Below are 18,739 nucleotides of genomic sequence, written 5' to 3'. Positions count from 1 at the left end.
AAATCTGGCCTTCTCAATAACTGATCTACTAGTGCATCATTAAAAAGTTACTTTATTTTAATAATTCAGTTCAAAATGTGAAACCCATATATTATATAGATGTATTACAAACAGAGTTTATTTATTTTATTGTTCTTGATTATGGCTTACAGCCAATGAAAACCCAAAAATCAGTGTCTCAAAAAAATGTTTATATTATATAAGAGCAATTGGTACTTTTGGCAGTGTGGAAAGTGTGCCAAGTCCTGCTGGAAAATGAAATCCGTGAAGTGCTGTAAGATTTATCAGGAAAACACTGCACTCACTTCGGACTTCAGTGATAGTTTGGAGAGACATGTTACCATGTAATTGTAACTTGCTATCTCATGAGATACTAAGCCATTATTTTGAGCTGTTATCAAATTATTTTGAGATATTTAATCTTTATTATTAGATATTAAGTCATTGTTTTAAGATACTATCCAATTATTTTGAGATATGAAGGCAGCAGCAAAAAAAATGTCTTCAAATAACTACTTAGTATCTCAAAATAATGAGATACTTTATAATGAGAAAGATATATGGCTTTAAAGACTTTTTTAACTACACTGTATGAAAGATATGAAGTTGACAACAAATGTAGCAATTGCTGGTTTGTTTGCCCCTGTATTAAAACTGAAAAATAAAGCTTGAATTTAAGTTGTATGGTGATGTCTTACAAATAAATTATTATAATATTATATTGTATATTACTATAATAATTATCTCTGGACCTTTAATTTTAAGACTAAGACATTAAACATTTTGGGGCAGTTTCCCAAACAGGGAAGTGCTGAATTTATTGTTTTATTTTAGGTGTCGGGAATGGGCTTTTTATATAAAAACCCTGAAACAGCTCAGCTGTAATTCTCCTGTTGTATCTGTATGATTAAATCTTTATTAATCTGAGAGAATCTGAGGTTAAATCTGGGCTGTGTGAAGAATACAGAAGGTGTTAAAGCGGCCCGTGTTTACAGGCGGTCACATGCTCCTCAGTGACGACAGGATTTTAAGGGGAACTGCTGGTTTGGTGGTGGTGCTTACTGAGGCTCAGCAGATCAGGGGACAATGGTATTAATTTACTGGCGTTTGTAAAAGGTAGATATGGGTTTATATAATTGTATTATTTTATGATTAAACTGTGGGGTTAATTTATATGGGCTGGTCGGTGAGGGGTTAGCTGCTCTGCGCTGGTTCTGGTAGAAAAAGCTCACTTACTCCGTGTTCACTTGCTAAATTAGCTTAGCTTAGCTTAGCTTAGCATTGCTAGCTTACATAAAATAGTATAACCTAGCGTACGTCTTTTCAGAAGCTAACTATATATGAATATATGTTAGCTATGTTAGTGGTGTCTGTTTTTTGTCAGTCAGCTCTTAACTTGTTACTCTCCATAAAATAACTTACTGGGTTTCGTTGGCAGTGTTAGCTTAGCTATTTTAGCTAATTTGACTGTTTTTGACATGGTTAGCTAGGATGGCTAGATGGTTGTCTAGCCTAGCACTAGATATAAGTTAGTTAAGTTGCTGTTAGCATTAAATGTAGCCAGCTAGCGAGCTAGTTAACACTTTTATTATCACTTTTAACTTATAATAATTCAGTGTTTTCTGAATTCAGAAGTTTCACTTCTTTTAGGGACAGCTTCTTTAGCATTAGGACGGAGCTAAGCTAGCTAACATAACGCATTATAGCCTAAGTTAGCTTATGTCGTTTAATGAGCCATATAACTAGGTTAGCTAACTAGCTAGGTTTGTGGTATGTGTGTGTGCGGTTGTAGTCTGTGTCTGTTGTTTTTTCAGGTAGTTTCTATTTACTCCCCATAAAATATGGGGTTTCGTTGCCAAAGTTACCTTGCAGGCTAGTTAGCTTAGCTAGTGTAGCTAATTTGACTGTTTTTGATTGTTTAGCTTTGGGATGGAGATAAGCTAACTAGCTTTCTAGCTTACATAAAACATTATAACCTAGCTAACTAACTAGAAGCTAACCTATCTTATGTTTTTTATTGAGCTAACTATATAGTTAGGTTAGCTAGGTTAGTGGTGTGTGTGGTTGTAGGCAGTGTCTGTTTTTTGTCAGTTAGCTCCTAACTAGTTACTCCACCTAAATTACTAGGGTTCCAATGTTAGCTTAAAAGCTGTAACAGTTAGCTAGCTAGTTGTCTAACCTAACGCTAAATATAACTAGGTTATTATTAGCTTTTAGATAATATTAATAGATAAGGATTGATATTAACCCTTCTTTAATAAATCAGTGCTTCCTGGATGTTTTATTCAATAAATATAAAGTTACTCTTCGATTAAGACTAGCGTCTTTTGCATTAGTATGGGTTAAGTTGAGTATATAACGTTAATATAAATACACTGTTTATCTATATAATAAACTGCTCCAGTTATTGAAACCAACTTTGTTAGTCTGGTAGCTGGATAATTTTGTCACACGACAGCTTGTGATTGTCACAATAGAGAGGTCTACAAATATCAAATCAATTGCATAGTTTCTCTTTTAGTTTTAAAAGCATAATATACAAACAAATATATATAAAATATACATAACCAACGTGTACATACATTACTGCACTGTTTTAATACTTAAAACCCTGCTTTGTTAGTTTGGTAGCTGTATAAATTTGTCACAAGACAGCTTGTGATTGCTCAGTCACCTGACTGCTATTTCTCAAGGCTCTGTTAAAGCTGTATTGGTTTGGTCCCATGTTACATTGTGTGTTCAAAGCTTTGTGGACATCCCTTCTGATGAAAGCATTCAGTTACTTTTAAGTTCTAGTTATTTATTGCTGACACAGATGTGTAAATGCACACACGCAGCTTGTGTAGTCCCTGTAGAGAAGTATAAACAAATCAAAGAACTTCTGTTCTCACATCACATTAATTTGGGTGCATAGTCTTTCTCGTAGTCTTTCCCATATATATAATGTGTGTGTGTATATATAATTTTCTTTCGAACAGCACTATTTAAAGTGATGTACAAGTTATTGTTTCCTTTACATTTGCTTATTAGATTGTTTTACGAATAGTTCTTCACAGGTTTCTGACAGAAGCAATATCTAGATCAACACATTTTGAAAGCATTAAAACGGTAGTTTATTTAATCAAATTAATTTAATAGGATGTTCCAAAGTTCACATTTCAGTGTTACTAATCTTAAACTACATTTTTTTTCTGCAGATTTGAGTCCCTAAAAAGATCAGTGTGCTGTGGTGGAGTGTTCTCTTTTGGGATTGTATACAGCAGACTCTGTCACAGACAGGGGAAATGTCCAGCACAGCCATGAAGAAAAAGGTACATTTATCCAGGCCAGTACACTTATGGCAGACTACCTTTTGCATCTATAATGTGCATCATTATCAATCTTGTATTGTTTATTTCTGCATTGGGGCATTCTGCCAGTTTCATTGTAATGGTGCCTTTAAATCTAGTATGTCTTCTTATTGATGTGTTCTCAGAATGCTAGTTGTTGGGGTTTGGGTTGTTTTGTTATATGTGAGTTGTGTTAGAGTTATGCAACTTTATCTGTTATTTTTAGGTGTTGCTGATGGGAAAGAGTGGGTCGGGAAAGACCAGCATGAGATCAATCATCTTCGCCAATTATATTGCCAGAGACACTCGGCGACTGGGAGCCACAAGTAAGATGCTGAAATTGTTTGCAAAACAAGAAAGAGACAGTTTTTATGTAAGCATAATCATAATATTTTGTTTTTTTGTACAGCAGAGGCTTAGAGGTTGTTATTTCAGCAGCATATCTGTGTCCTGCCTACACTAAATCACCAGAGGGTGCCCTTTCTTTGTAAATACATGCTTTCAGAATGCAAACAGTTATTTCATTGCTATTATCTAAAATATCAGCAAGTTAAAAGGTTACAAAAAATATCTTTTTTTTTTTTCCACATTAAGACCATCTGTGCAAATTTTATTGCAATGCCTTTTCACAAAAACATGAACGACATAAAATGTTGGTGGTGGTGGTTTCTATTCACATGGGCATATTTGAGAAGGAGAACAGAAACACTTGCCCTTGTGATCCAATGCACTGCTTTTTTTTTTAAACACTGGGTAATTGTGGTTTCAGTTTTGTAGATGGCTCAGATACAGCATTGAGACCCTTGTTTATCATGCTAAACTACAATGTAAATAATAAATACTAATGAATAATCTATAACCTCTGTTTCCTTTAGTTGATGTGGAGCACTCCCATGTGCGTTTCCTTGGCAATCTGGTTCTAAACCTATGGGATTGTGGTGGGTGAGTACATATCCATTTTTAAACAGATTTACAGACACTATTTTGATATATACAGCTCTGTAAAAAAATGAGAGCACTTGAATCAGTTTCTCTGATTTTGCTATTTATAGGTTTATGTTTGAGTAAAATTAGCATTGTTGTTTTATTCTATAAACTACAGACAACATTTCTCCCAAATTCCAAATAACAATATTGTCATTTAGAGCATTTATTTACAGAAAATAAGAAAAAAGATATTTTTTCTTTCAGACCTCAAATAATGCAAAGAAAACAAGTTCATATTCATAAAGTTTTAAGAGTTCAGAAATCAATATTTGGTGGAATAACCCTGGTGTTTTCATTCCATCATGTTCTCCTCCACCAGTCTTACACACTGCTTTTGGATAACTTTATGCTGCTTTACTCCTGGTACAAAAAATCAAGCAGTTCAGTTTGGTGGTTTGATGGTTTGTGATCATCCATCTTCCTCTTGATTATATTCCAGAGGTTTTTATTTTGGTAAAATCAAAGAAACTCATCATTTTTAAATGGTCTCTTGGATGTTTTGTTTTGTCCCCTCTTTAGACAGGACACTTTCATGGAGAACTACTTCACCAGTCAGAGAGATAATATTTTCCGCAACGTTGAGGTGCTGATCTACGTGTTCGATGTGGAGAGCCGAGAGTTAGAGAAAGACATGCATTACTACCAGTCCTGTTTGGAAGCAATCCTTCAGAATTCACCTGATGCTAAAGTCTTCTGTCTAGTTCACAAAATGGACCTTGTTCAGGAGGATCAGAGAGACCTGGTGAGAAATGTCTAGTTTTTTTTATATGTCTTTTATTTGATGCATTATCAAGATTATACATATTACATCAACTTTGATTGTGTCTATATTTCTTATTGCTTATGTTTACTTTTCTGTTAATGTAGATATTTAAAGAGCGTGAAGAGGACCTGAAGAGGCTGTCCCGCCCATTGGCGTGTACCTGCTTCAGGACCTCTATTTGGGATGAGACACTTTATAAGGTAAAATCGCTGTGCATTTTACTTTGCATTAGATAAGATTACATTACATTGCATTGAGCAGATGCTTTTTTTTTTCCAAAGCGTCTCACAAATAATGATGCCAAGCCAACACGCTGCTGATATGGCACAAAACCCAAACAAACAAACAAAAATAATGATGTACATAAACAATAGATAAACATAGATTTTAAGGCTTCTGTCAATGACAACAGAGCAGTCTTATTTCACATTAGCTACCAAACAGCATTAATCACCTGTGACCCATTATCCTTTATCCATTTTAATCTGAGACAAAGCATACTTGACTAAAAAATTACCTGATGGAAACTATATTATTTTATTTATTTGCTTTACTTCTATTGTTTAAAACTCATAGAAACTTAACACACTCGTCAAGTGTTATCTAAGAATCCTGACTGTCAGTATAAGCTGTATAATCTTCTGTATCTCTGTGCAGGCATGGTCAAGCATTGTCTATCAGCTCATCCCAAATGTGCAGCAGCTGGAGTCCAACTTGAGGAATTTTGCCCAGATCATCGAGGCAGATGAGGTGCTGCTTTTTGAGAGAGCCACTTTCCTGGTAAGCACAGAGAAAAACCAAGGCAACTGTTACATTATAAATACCAGATTTAGTTTTCTGCCATTCTGTATTTCCTATAAGTGACCGGTACAGCTTGATATAATCCAGAGGCCTTCAGTGCAGCAAGGAAATGATGGTTTAAACTGCACGAGCCTGTTCTGGCTGCTGTTCCTGTCTCTCTAGATCGGATAAAAAAACAGGGCTGGTGGTTTGATTTGGCAAAAAGTGGAAATCCCTGTTCAGCTGCAGTTCAGCCATAGTTCAGATGAAGCTCAATTTATTCTGCAGTTTGCCCTGAAGTGGATCTAGTACAAGAGAATGAATGGTATAGCAAAAAAAATAATATCAGTTGGTTCAAGCAGTTATCAGTATATTTCCCTCTGGGATCAGTAAAATGTCTGTTTGTCTGTGTCTCTCTCATCTAATATCTCTATTTTTCTATATTATTCTAATTTTACTTGATGGGGTCTCATTGACCTGGCTTTTATCTCACTTATTCACTCATGTTTAGCAGGGTTGTGCACAAGGGGGCGCTGTTAGATTTATAAAGCAGTAGTGTATTTTTTAAATATATATATATATAATATATTATTATTTTTTATTCAGTGTTTTGTCACATCACCAAGGGTATCGTTATTACGAAAATAGCATGAAATATCAAGATATTCATTTAGGGACAAATTGCCCACCCCTAATACACCAATCAATCAATACATTTATCAAACTTTATTTCGATTGGGAATTACAGTAAGGGGAACCCTCAATTTTAATGTAGCCAAGCATTTGCCAAATATATGGATTGACAGGACAAAGAAAATGTATAAGTATTATGAGGTTTATTTTATTTAATCGGTTATTTTCTTATTTCTCAGGTGATCTCACACTATCAGTGCAAGGAGCAGCGAGATGCTCATCGCTTTGAGAAGATCAGCAACATTATTAAACAGTTCAAGCTGAGCTGCAGGTAATGCCCCCCCCCCCCCCCCCCTCCCCCCCATCTTCCTGCAGTTATAAAACACAATGTTGTTTCTGCTGCCAAACCCAATCAGTCCTTTTCTTTGATCCCACAGTAAGCTGGCCGCCTCCTTCCAGAGCATGGAAGTGCGCAACTCCAACTTTGCGGCTTTCATTGACGTGTTCACCTCCAACACCTATGTGATGGTGATCATGTCTGACCCCTCCATACGTAAGAAGCGCTCACTTGGGTTATCTGGGTTCCTGTCAGGCTGTTTTCTTTGTGTCTGTGTGTTCTGAGCAGTTCTAGTGTGTATTATCATCAGTTTGATCCTGGATAGTGAGCTTCTTCCTGTTGTAACAGACTTTTTATTCTTTTTTTTTTTCCCTCCTCAGCCTCTGCTGCCACCCTCATCAACATTCGCAATGCCAGGAAGCATTTTGAGAAGCTGGAGAGGGTGGACGGCCACAAGCACAGCTTGCACATGCGCATGCGCTAGACATCTGATCCTGCCTACAGGAGCTCTCCTTCCTCAGGTAGGACCAGTATAGTATGATAGTATATGATTTAAACCACTAACAATACCAGCAGTCAATACTGGCAGTCGTTTCAACACACAGGAGTCGTATTGTCATGGAAGAACTGGTAAAATTATGGAGGTACCTCTTTAAAATAAGGCTCCTTTTATAAAGGGTTTATAAATAATGTAAAAAGTGGTTTATTAATGGTTATAAGTTGAGTTGCATATACTTCAAAAACACAAATAGAAAGAACAACAGTGAAAATAACTTTTTTTAAAATTATGTATCATATACATATCTAATGAAATAATATATTAAGTCAGTTTCGTCATTTATATGTTATTATAGTTAAATGAATGAAGTTATTAACAGAAATGTTAATGATAACTAATAGAAAAGACAAAGTAAGATAACATAGTGTATAAATGAATGTGGAATCACTATTTGGTACACAGCAGGCCATTGAAGCCCTTTTCTATTTGTGTTATAACTGCTTATTAATGGTTTATAACCTAATAATAACCCCTTTTAAACTACTTTGTAAGCTATTTATACACACTTTAAAAAAGGAGTCTTATTTTAAAGTGGTACGGTCATAACATTTTATAATAGCAATTTCCAGGCCTGGATAAGTTTTGGGTTTTTGGGAAAGTCGTGAAAATTTGCTCTATAAATCTTAGTGTTTCCGTTTGTCAACTGATAAAAACTGTTCTGTTTTTTTTTAATTATTTTAATGTTTGCATTAATTCATCAGGTCACTTTGCATTAGCTTTAAATTCTCACCTGTCCACTTATCCGTTTTTTTATTGTTGTTATTATTATTAAATCATTTAATAATTATTAATTTTTTTTTTTTTTTTAGCTTAACCTGATAAAATACTTACTGTTTTGGAGTGAAAATGAGGGTTACCCTCAGTGTATTCCAAAATAATAAAAAAGGTTGATCGATAGCTTGAATTACAACAATATTTTGTGATTAGTCCTGATTGGTCACTAGTTAAAATGCTTGTACCTCCTTGTATAACAGATAAATGTGTAACAGTGTATAAAGTATACATTGAAATCCTGCTTTTTTAATCCATAAGAGGGGGAGAATGGAAGGTCTTTTGATAAATTTATTAATTGATTGATTGACTTGTTCTTTTTCTTTTTTCTTTCTGTCATCCACTAGAGGGCCTGCGCGCCGGGGAAACGGCACTCTGGGAAATTCCTCCTATCTGCTGACTTCACTGCATCCAGGGTGTTTTGTAGAGACTCTTTCATCCCTCTTAAGATCAAAGACTTTTTCCCGGCTTTCTATCTGGAACTCTTTGAACATAACGCTGGATGGGACTGAAGAAGGTGGTATAAATACAAAAAAAAAAAAATTATGACTAAGTGGTGATAAAATACGTTTAGGGATGTAACGGTATAAAAACAGATATAAAAAAAAATGTTTTGAAGGGGAAAACACATTTTAAACGTACGTCATCCCCTTAACACGTAAATAGTGCCATACAGTAACCTGTATTCAAACACTTCACACAGAAGAAGAACACATCAAATATATATCTTTTTTTTCCTCTTTTTTCTGGTTTTGTTTAGTTTTTCCTCTGTTCAGTTTTAATGGATTTGCATTGTTTGGGTTCGAGTGTTGCGTGTGCTGCTGCTGCTTGCCACAGTACAGGCTATTGTACAATATCTACAAAATATATATATATATATATATAAATACAAAAGATGACAGTGACACGTGTTTATGGAAAATCTGCAAGGCTAAACTGTTGTTTAAAAAAAAAAGCAAAAAAAAAAAAAAAAACTTGGTCACAGTCCTTCTGAAGTAAAACACGTGGACACATCTCTTCTTTTATATACACAAAGGATATACTGTTTGTATTTCCTGTATTTATTATCTCGGTTGATTGCAAAAAAAAAAAAGAAATAAAATCAAAGGAAGTATGAATGTCCTCTGAAATAAAACGCTCTTTTCTTCATATTCCCTGGATCCATATTCACTTCTAAATATGGCCATGAATGCTGCATTTATAATTTTGAAGCGCAGTTTAGATGACTTTTTAACTGCACCAGCTTCAGCTGTCCTTAAGAGACCATTGAAAAAAACATGTGCACTGCTGTGAAATCTTGACTTGGACCTCAGTTGTGTTTGTCTAAGCTTTCGAACATCACTTTGTAAAAATGTGTCTGATAACAGCAACAAGTGTGATGTTTTTATTGGATTTCACATGAATAAGAATGATAGATCAAATTTATTAGGCCCTGTCTGAGCCGCTTGCGTCAAAGGCCTTGGATTACAGACTCTTCAGACAGACCTCATTCCATCGCTCTTAATTGATAATGATTCAAGCGCTGGAATTCAGGCATCCACACCGAGCGCCAAAAGCAGAGCAGTTCACCTTTGTTCGGGTCGTCCAGCGTTATAAATTTCACAGCGCTGTTGGACGACATGAATTTACAGCAGTCTTTGGATTCTGTCCCAATCCAAAGCTCTATCCGGATTGGATTAGTTTCTCAGGGGGTTCTGGGCTAATTTCCTCTTTTATGGGTTTTTTTGATTTTATTCCCGTCCAGAACGATCATGTACGTGTTTATCTCAGACGTCCTCTGAGATAAAAAATTACAGGCTGTATTATCTACTGTTTTTTTTTCTGAACTCATTTCGTGCTCATCCGGTAATTTTAGTCCGGTCCGGATGCATGTCTCTGAGTTTTGTCTCCTCGTGTTTAATAAAATAGCTATTTGTCCACTACCGCACACCGTAAAGTAATTACACTTTTGGTGCGCGTTTCCACGGAGATCCATGTAAAAACACATCAGCGAGTGGAAATGGAGGAGCTACTGAACACGATGAAATCCTAAAAAAAAAAAAAAAAAAAATCACTTGTTCTCCTGTTTTTTCAATTGCAGTCCTGATGCAGGACTTTTATCACTGAGAAGAAGTGGGACATTTTTTAACAGACGTCCCCCTGAGAAACGAATCCTGCCCGGATAGGGCTAAAGGTATTGTATTTTTCGGACTATAAGGTGCAGCAGATTATAAGGCGCACTATCTAATTTTGGTCTTTTTTACATACATAAGACACACCTCCTGAAGTCTCTGTCCACCTCCCGAAATCTCTGTCCACCTCCCGAAGTCTCTGTCCACCTCCTGAAGTCTCTGTCCACCTCCTGAAGTCTCTGTCCACCTCCCGAAGCCTCTGTCCACCTCCCGAAGCCTCTGTCCACCTCCCGAAGCCTCTGTCCACCTCCCGAAGCCTCTGTCCACCTCCCGAAGCCTCTGTCCACCTCCCGAAGTCTCTGTCCACCTCCCGAAGCCTCTGTCCACCTCCCGAAGTCTCTGTCCACCTCCCGAAGTCTCTGTCCACCTCCCGAAGTCTCTGTCCACCTCCCGAAGTCTCTCTCCACCTCCCGAAGTCTCTGTCCACCTCCTGAGGTCTCGGATCAACATAATTCAGACTGACCAATTTATGCCTTTATTTCAGCACATTTAAAATCATGGTTTGATTTCTCTGCTTTTTTCCAGATAAAATGAGTGAACATTTCTTGATGAATACCTTGATTGAATTTGCTACTTGTGGTTGGGGTGGGTGTGTGTTTGTTGTGTATTTGTTCGCTGTAGTGATCATTTACATTACACTATTTACGACGGTGCAGTTAAATGCCTAACAGTCCTGTTGTGTTTGTTCTTCTTGGACAGCTACAACTCATAACAATTTCTCAAGAAACTGTGTAAACAGAACTGCACATGGAACAGATACCTTTGATTGCAATCAAAGAATAAATTAGGCTTTAGAGAGAAATATGTTTTTCTCCTTCCAAGCTCCACCCACAGCGCTGAACTGCAGATGGGGCGCTTTTGGGAAAGTATGACTAACTTTTTTCTTATTTAAATAACTTCAAACGTTACGCCTGATTGAGAAATATGAAATCCTCTAGTGGATGCGAAGCTACAGTCTGCAGGTCTTGAAACACTCAGGATAACTAAGTGCATTCCAGCACAAAAACAAAAGGAAATACAGGATTTTTATATCAAGCAACCTCGCTGTGATTGACCCAGGTCATAGTTAAACGTTTAGATTGTGCTGTAGACCTTGTTTAAATTGGCGCAACTCTGAGCATCATCCATATTTACTCTGGATATCTGGGGACTGAGTGAAAATAATTGATTTTCTCTAAAAAATAAAAAAGAGAAAATTGATTTCAAAAGTCATTTGGAAATGGAACAACACATCATTACTCATATAAACATGACCTGTAGTCTCTTATCAGACTTCTAGGGGAGATGTGAATGAGAAGAATTGGCCAGTAAATGCATACTATGCTTAAAACAAAGTGTATACACTTTAAATTCTGCAGATTGACTATGCTGTAAGCGGTATGCTGCATATATACCTATTACCAGCTAATAAAAAACCCAAAAATCAGTGTCCCCAGCCAGGCCAATTGGTACTTTTGGCAGTGTGGGCAGTGTGCCAACAAGTCCTGCTGGAAAATGAAATCCGCATCTCCATAAAAGTTGTCAGTAGCAGAGGGAAGCTACTGTGGATCAACACCAGCAGATGACAATGAAAGTGTGTGTGTGTGTGTGTTTTTTCCCAGAAAATCATAGCATCTCAAAAGTAGTGGAAATAACAAAGGAGATTCACTCCGGTAAAATCCAGAGGAAGTTGCTGCAAGGCGTTTTTACCCCAGGCCATTAGAAGATTCAACAGCATGATGGACACATTATGCTTTATACTCCTGCAGTCCTCTCTCTTAACCCTTGTGTGGTGTTCATATTTTTGTTACTCGTTTACTTTGTTACTTGTATTTAATTCAGCAAAATTAAGCAATTTTACATTAAAATGCTTTACACATGCTCGCTTCACCTAAATTGCAAGCAATATAAACAGCTTACATGGTTAATATTTGCCCTTTACCTTTCTTATGTTACATTTCTTTAAAAAAGTGCTACTCTTTTTTTTATTAGTTTTTAAATAAAATGTAAAAGAAAATGAATTAAACTCAAGATATGAGTAGAAAATTGTGTGTGTGTGTGGGGGGCGGGGTGGGGGGGGAAGATAAGATCCTATAAGATCCTTATTTGGTTGTTTTTTTTAAAGAATTGTTGACCTTTTTGCTCGAGTATGGATCCTCCAGTCGCAGCCGTCCTCCAGACCCAGACCCTGGCTGTCCGGGTTCAGAGGTCAACCTCTCTTCTGCATGAGCTTTTGATTCTCATCACTTCCCGTCTCCTGAGCAATGATGTGGAAATGACCCGGTGAGCCTCTCTGCAGCCGGCGGTGTCCTGGAGCCGCCGACATCTGGACACTGTCCAGGAGTCCAGTTAGAGTTTCATTCCTGCAGCTTATAGCGGCGCACTGCCCTGCATCAGTCCCGGTCCCACGTCTCTCTGACTTTACGATTATATGGCGTCGCATCAATGCGCAAAAACACCAGGTGAAAAAAAAATTCCTACGAGTCTTAACATTTTGCTTGTGTAAATTTCCTTCTCACGAGTGCAACTGTGAAACTCACGGGCATTAAAAAAAAAAGAACAAAAAATCACCCTCAAACTTAATTTTTCTCCTTTTCGAATGTTTTTTTGACGTGGAGTGTTAAACTGCGGAAAAAACACAAACGTTTAACGCAGATTTAGAACTACATAAAAAAGCACCACTACGATAGAGTCCGCACTAAAATCGTCAGATTCTTCCACTCTGATAGGACACTGCACCACAAAGCACGTCTTAAAAGTACTTTTTATCATGCTAAACTTGTTCTACTATGTTCTATATTCAATACTGTGTCTTGCAACTGGTTTAGTGATACTCTGTTTTTCCATCCTATAATAGAGTAAAAAGTCTTTTTCTCTAATATTTGGGAGTTCAAATTCACTTCACATGTATCGGAGGAGGCGTGTGCTAGTTTTTTATCCTCCTGGTGTTGGAGCATTACTAGTGATAGGGGGGATATACAGCTAGGTAGCAGCTGAGTGGATGGTACAGTTGTATGACCAAGAGTTGCCCATATATATATTTAATTTTAATTTTAAATGTTTTTAATCAGCTCTAATTTTTGGGTGCAAGTATATTTGTAATTTATATGTATTTCTGATGAGAGTTTTTGAGTCTCTGAGGCGTATATATTTTTTCTTTGTCTTATTTTTACTGATCTAATCGATTGTGACAGCTCTTACCATTTGTTTTCTGTCTCCATTTCCAGTCCACGCCAGAATAACTGTGGTTGCCAGATATATATATATATATATTTTTTATGATTATTTTTTCCGCTGTTGATTATGCTCTTCTGCTGAATTCAATTCAACGCAAAATAAGGAAGAAGAAGGGCGCAGTTCTGCTGAAAGTTTGGATGCGCACTCGTGACTAATTATTTAACTCCTGAAGCCGCTGCAGCACCAGGAAGAAGAGTATTTCTGTCTTTGTGTGTATTTCTGGTGCTTTGAATGTTGAGCCGTGACGCAAATCCGCCCGGAAAGAGAAAGAAGCTACAGTTTACCGACCCCCTCCAGTGAAAATGTTATCTTGTCTGAATCTCTTGGCAAATCATATCAAGCCGCAACGTATCTCATGAAGCCGTGATTGGGTTTGAGGGCTTTGAGTGTGCTGGTGGATCATATGCAGCACTGATGTGGCTTTTCCGTGCATTTTAAGCGTGAACTGTGCTTTGCTGTGGTTTGGCTGTGCTTTTGAGGACTGGTTTTATGTCGATGGCTGAACACCATCGCCGGGAGCCGGAGGTGTCAGTCTCTGTCTGGGAAAGAGTCTGGACGCTGTGCAGGAGCACAGAGACCGAGATTGATGCTTTTTGTGTTTGTTCCATCTCATTAGTGCGGGTTCAGTGATACAGAGCATAATGCTGACCGCTGAACGGTTTAAATCACAGTACACACTGGGAGGAATGGGGACGTTTCCCAACCAATATTATAAAAATAATACTGCAGAAAAAGTTTTAAAATAAACTTTTAACTTGAAAGCGCGTCAAAATCTGCACCCCTGCCATGAAAAGCACCACCTCTCGGGAGCGTGTTTGTAATTAAAGTTAGCTAAAGCAATTATCTCTGCTTTTATCAAGAAGATGATGCGTATGTGCTGCAGAGAGGTGGTGCTTTTCATGGCGGGGGTGCAGATTTAAGCACTACTATTGTGACAAATTTAGCAGCACCCCTTCACGTTAGAGGCTGCAGGTGACGTTTCTTGTTTCTTATGAGTCAGCTCAGCTTAGAACATTATCTTTATGTATTTCCGCTTTCTAAGTCAAATTAAAGGCAAGAAGCTGTAGGTGTGTGCTTCCGAGAGAGGGGGTGCTTTTCCTGGCGGGGGGTGCTGCTGAATTTGGCACAACACCAGCTTTACACACGAGGTCAGTGATGTACTATTAAATCCCAACAATAAATAACAGTATGCTGCAATAAAAAAGGCTTCTGGGTAATGTCTTGTTCTGCTAACATACTGGGAGGGTTTGGGTTATTTAACTGCTGCCAAAAATCACTATGAAACGTAAAATTACATTCTTTTAATAAAAGGACACTATTGTAAGAAGTGCTCTCAGTATTAAAAAATAAAAACACTGGACAGAAAACACTACGGATTTTTTTTTTTTTAAAGAGTGGAGAAAATGTAAATATACAACAGAATGAATAAATAAATAAATAAATATAATAACAATAGTAAGAAGAAGAAGAACCAGATCTGTTGTTATTATTTTAGGTTTTATAAATATTAGGTGATAACTGATCAGTTTTTGATATATATATATATATATATATATATATGTATATAATTCAGACATTGCACGCATATTTAATTTTTCTAATAACAGTAAATGTAATGTGGAGTAACATGTTTAGGTTGTAAAGTCACCTTTGGTTCGATTTAACGAATAATAAACAGAAAAAATATATATTTTCTTTTTTATGATTAATTGTAATTTCACCCCCCCCCCCCCCCCCCCCCCCCTTTGACAGTAATGACTAGGGATGGACAGTATTAGGCAGTGTTTGGTCATTTACGCACTTTGGTGCACAATTATATCATAAGTATATCTCTTTATACTCTGTAGACTCTGTGGTTAGCTGTGCAATTAAGGGATATTCATTAAAATAGTTTGAAGAGACTAAAATTGTTGATTTCTGGATGAACATCTAAGTTTCTCCTGAACTTTTCACAGTCATTTAGAGGTTTAGTTGGAGACAAGCGAGAAATTAACATAACTACATAGCTGACATGTTTCTGTGGGGCTGAACCGAGCTGGGCTAACAGCTCCCGTGGCCAAGATTAGCCGGGAAAATGTAATGCAGTGAGGAGGATTTGTCAATTTGTTGTCAAAAACCTCATCTAATGAAAGATGAAAACATCTCCGCATCCAAAATACTCAACCCAGAGCCGACCGCAAATCACAGCGTGTTAGCAGAAGATGATGTGTGGATAAAATGTGCAACCCGATCTTTACGGGTGGGGTTTTTTTTGGCTTTACCTGCTGATTTCAGCGAGAAAGCAATGCTTTATTTCAGGTTTACCCACTGCGAAAATAAAATCCAATAAAGCAATGATAAGGTCAGTTTTCAGAATTAGAAATGGCACATCCACTGTGCAGAATTTTCCTACTGCAAGAAAAAAAAACAGGAGGACAAAAGGTCTTTTTCTTAATGTTGTTAGCAAAATGTCAGCCTGGAAAAAAATAAGACACCACTTAAAAATGATGAGTTTTTTAGATTTTTCCAAATTGAAAACCTCTGGAATATAATCAAGAGGAAGATGGATGATCACAAGCCATCAAACCACCAAACTGAACTGCTTGAATAATTTTTGCACCAGGAGTAACGCAGCATAAAGTTATCCAAAAGCAGTGTGTAAGACTGGTGGAGGAGAACATGATGCCAAGATGCATGAAAAAAACTGTGATTAAAAACAACCAGGGTTATTCCACCAAATATTGCTTTCTTTGCATTATTTGAGATTATCTGAAAGCTCTGCATCTTTTTTGTTATTTCAGTCATTTCTCATTTTCTGCAAAAAAAACTCTAAATGACGATATTTTTATTTGGAATTTGGGAGAAATGTTGTCTGTAGTTTATAGAATAAAACAACAATGTTAATTTTACTCAAACATAAACCTATAAATATAAATATAGATGTCAAATCTTTTAAGCTTTGATACATATTTATCCGGTTACTTTAGGAGACTCGGGTTAAGTAAGGAGACCTGTGGTTATTTTAATTTAATTTCTTAAACCTCACTTTCTTATCTCTGGAGCCTCGAGCTCGAGTCACTTCTATTATAGGGACAATTTTAGAAGTGTGCCTGGGAGCCGGTTTCTCAGCTCATCTAAGACACCTTTATTCATCCATATCTCAGTAGTGATCATGTAAAATGACTTCATTGGAAGATTGCCCTCCATTTTTATCATGATAATTGCTGTTTGTATTTATTTGTGGTGCATGGTTGGTTAGTAACCAATGGCCTAAAGAACATTTGTGCTTTTGTTGCCACCTCCTTAATTCTACATGCATTTTCCATCTTATCTGCTTTACTGGCCGTATATGAGAGCAGTTATGTTTTTCTGTAGTTCTATAGTAATTGACTGTAACAGACTGTAGTTCTGTATCTGTTTCTCTGTATTCTTTATTATTGTCCTCTTTTCACTGTCCTCATATTCCTATTCAAGTTTTAAGAGTTCAGTCAATATTCAGTTCAATCAATATTTGGTAGAATAACCCTGGTTTTTATGAATCTTGGCATCATGTTCTCCTCCACCAGTCTTACACACTGCTTTTAGATAACTTTATGCTGCTTTACTCCTGGTGCAAAGATTCAAGCAGTTCAGTTTGGTGGTTTGATGGCTTGTGATCATCCATCTTCCTCTTGATTATATTCCAGAGGATTTCAATTTGGTAAAATCAAAGAAACTGTATCTGTCCAGAACTTTAAAAGGCGTATAACTGGAAATTTTAACATAGTAAATATTTAAGTACAAAACAAACTCTGATTTTACTCAGCTGCTCCTTATGAATCCATTCATTTTGGACTCACTTTAGGTGGGTATTCTCCTCTCTAGAGATCCTAAACTCAATAATGCACAACTCAATCATGTACAACTTAGTATTGCTCAACTTAAATCACTCAAGCTTAACTCAACTCACTCATGCTCAACTCAACTCACGCTTTACTCAATTATGTTTATCTCAAGCATGCTTATGTCACACTTGGAATAACCCTGTTTTTATGCATCTTGGCATCATGTTCTCCTCCTCCACCAGTCTTACACACTGCTTTTGGATAACTTTATGCTGATTTACTCCTGGTACAAAAATTCAAGCAGTTCAGTTTGGTGGTTTGATGGCTTGTGATCATCCATCTTCCTCTTGATTATATTCCAGAGGATTTCAGTTTGATAAAATCAAACAAACTGTATCTGCATCTGTCCTGCTTGCTCGATAATTCTGAAAAGTATAATGTAAAGTAAACTCTGGTTCTTGTCACACATCCGCATAACTGTGCTGTGACCTCGCAAAGCCAGCCAATAAATTCCACGAATTCAGAGAAGAGGGGATAATTATTGAAATGTATTTTACACGTCTGCTATCTTCTAAGAACATCTACCATTCCCATAAGCTTTTGACCCAGCAGACGAGAGCCGTAAGCAGTGAACGCAGACTTTAACGAACTCCTGCACACTACTGTCTCCCTGTGGACTGAACATCGACTGATGCTCTATAGGAATTCCTCGCTGGATTCTTTATTAGGAACATGTGTTGTTGTTCTGAGTTTGTGTTTGGTTTTCGCACATATCTCTGACTTTGGTGACTTCATTACTTCATTATTGTTGAGAAAGGAGGATAGCATGGCCATATGTGTGTGGTGTCTACAGTATGTGCAGCCAAGGTCAGAACTCTTGGCTTCACTGTTTGGAAGTGCTTGGAAGTGTAACACTTACTGTGTGCTAAAGCTCCTTAAGACAAAGGTGTTGGATTGACCCGATAGTTCTAAGACAATATGGCCAAATAAACTTAGATTTTGATTTCTCACTTATGATTTATATTGGGGGGGCGGGCGTTGGTGGGCGTTCACCGACATGTGTTTCAGAACTTTTGAATCGGACAGTTCTTTGCTCCTGACACTCTGGCTGAAACTCCACCCTCTTTGACTAGGTCTGCCTAACAACAGAGCAATCTATATTCTGATTGGCTCAACAAGAGTACTTTATATTATACAGCCAATGGATTGGCAAGCGTGGGAAATACCATGTGTGGCGTGTGAGCGTGTGAACTCGCTGAGGTGCGCGTGAGACTTGAGAACACTGCTCATGCTCAAGTCAACTCACTCATGTTCAACTCTTAACTCAACTCATTCATGCTTAATCCAGTCATGCTCAACTCACATATGCTCATCTCACCTCACTCATGCT

The 18,739-nt window shown here is 37.2% G+C and overlaps 1 protein-coding gene and 1 long non-coding RNA gene across 2 annotated transcripts; one reads left to right on the top strand and one right to left on the bottom strand.

The window, feature by feature from the left end:
* The first annotated feature begins 963 nt into the window (after positions 1–963).
* On the top strand, positions 964–9,281 carry rraga (Ras-related GTP binding A). Its single transcript, XM_022683731.2, has 11 exons — positions 964–1,116; positions 3,198–3,311; positions 3,556–3,655; positions 4,205–4,271; positions 4,836–5,058; positions 5,184–5,279; positions 5,737–5,859; positions 6,732–6,823; positions 6,930–7,045; positions 7,210–7,350; positions 8,507–9,281. Exons 2-10 carry the CDS (start codon positions 3,285–3,287, stop codon positions 7,311–7,313), a joined length of 948 nt encoding a protein of 315 aa, XP_022539452.1. The 5' UTR covers positions 964–1,116; positions 3,198–3,284; the 3' UTR covers positions 7,314–7,350; positions 8,507–9,281.
* A 1,089-nt stretch (positions 9,282–10,370) lies between these two features.
* On the bottom strand, positions 10,371–10,718 carry LOC125804804 (uncharacterized). Its single transcript, XR_007440981.1, has 3 exons — positions 10,658–10,718; positions 10,498–10,597; positions 10,371–10,457 (listed from the first exon to the last, which is right to left on the bottom strand). It is a non-coding gene; the product is annotated as an uncharacterized LOC125804804 (long non-coding RNA).
* Positions 10,719–18,739: the final 8,021 nt, after the last annotated feature.

The sequence above is a fragment of the Astyanax mexicanus genome, chromosome 10, assembly GCF_023375975.1.
Source record: "Astyanax mexicanus isolate ESR-SI-001 chromosome 10, AstMex3_surface, whole genome shotgun sequence".
Taxonomy (NCBI): domain Eukaryota; kingdom Metazoa; phylum Chordata; class Actinopteri; order Characiformes; family Acestrorhamphidae; genus Astyanax; species Astyanax mexicanus.
Note: the sequence above shows the minus strand (reverse complement) of the source record. Positions and strands in the feature narration are given on the sequence as shown.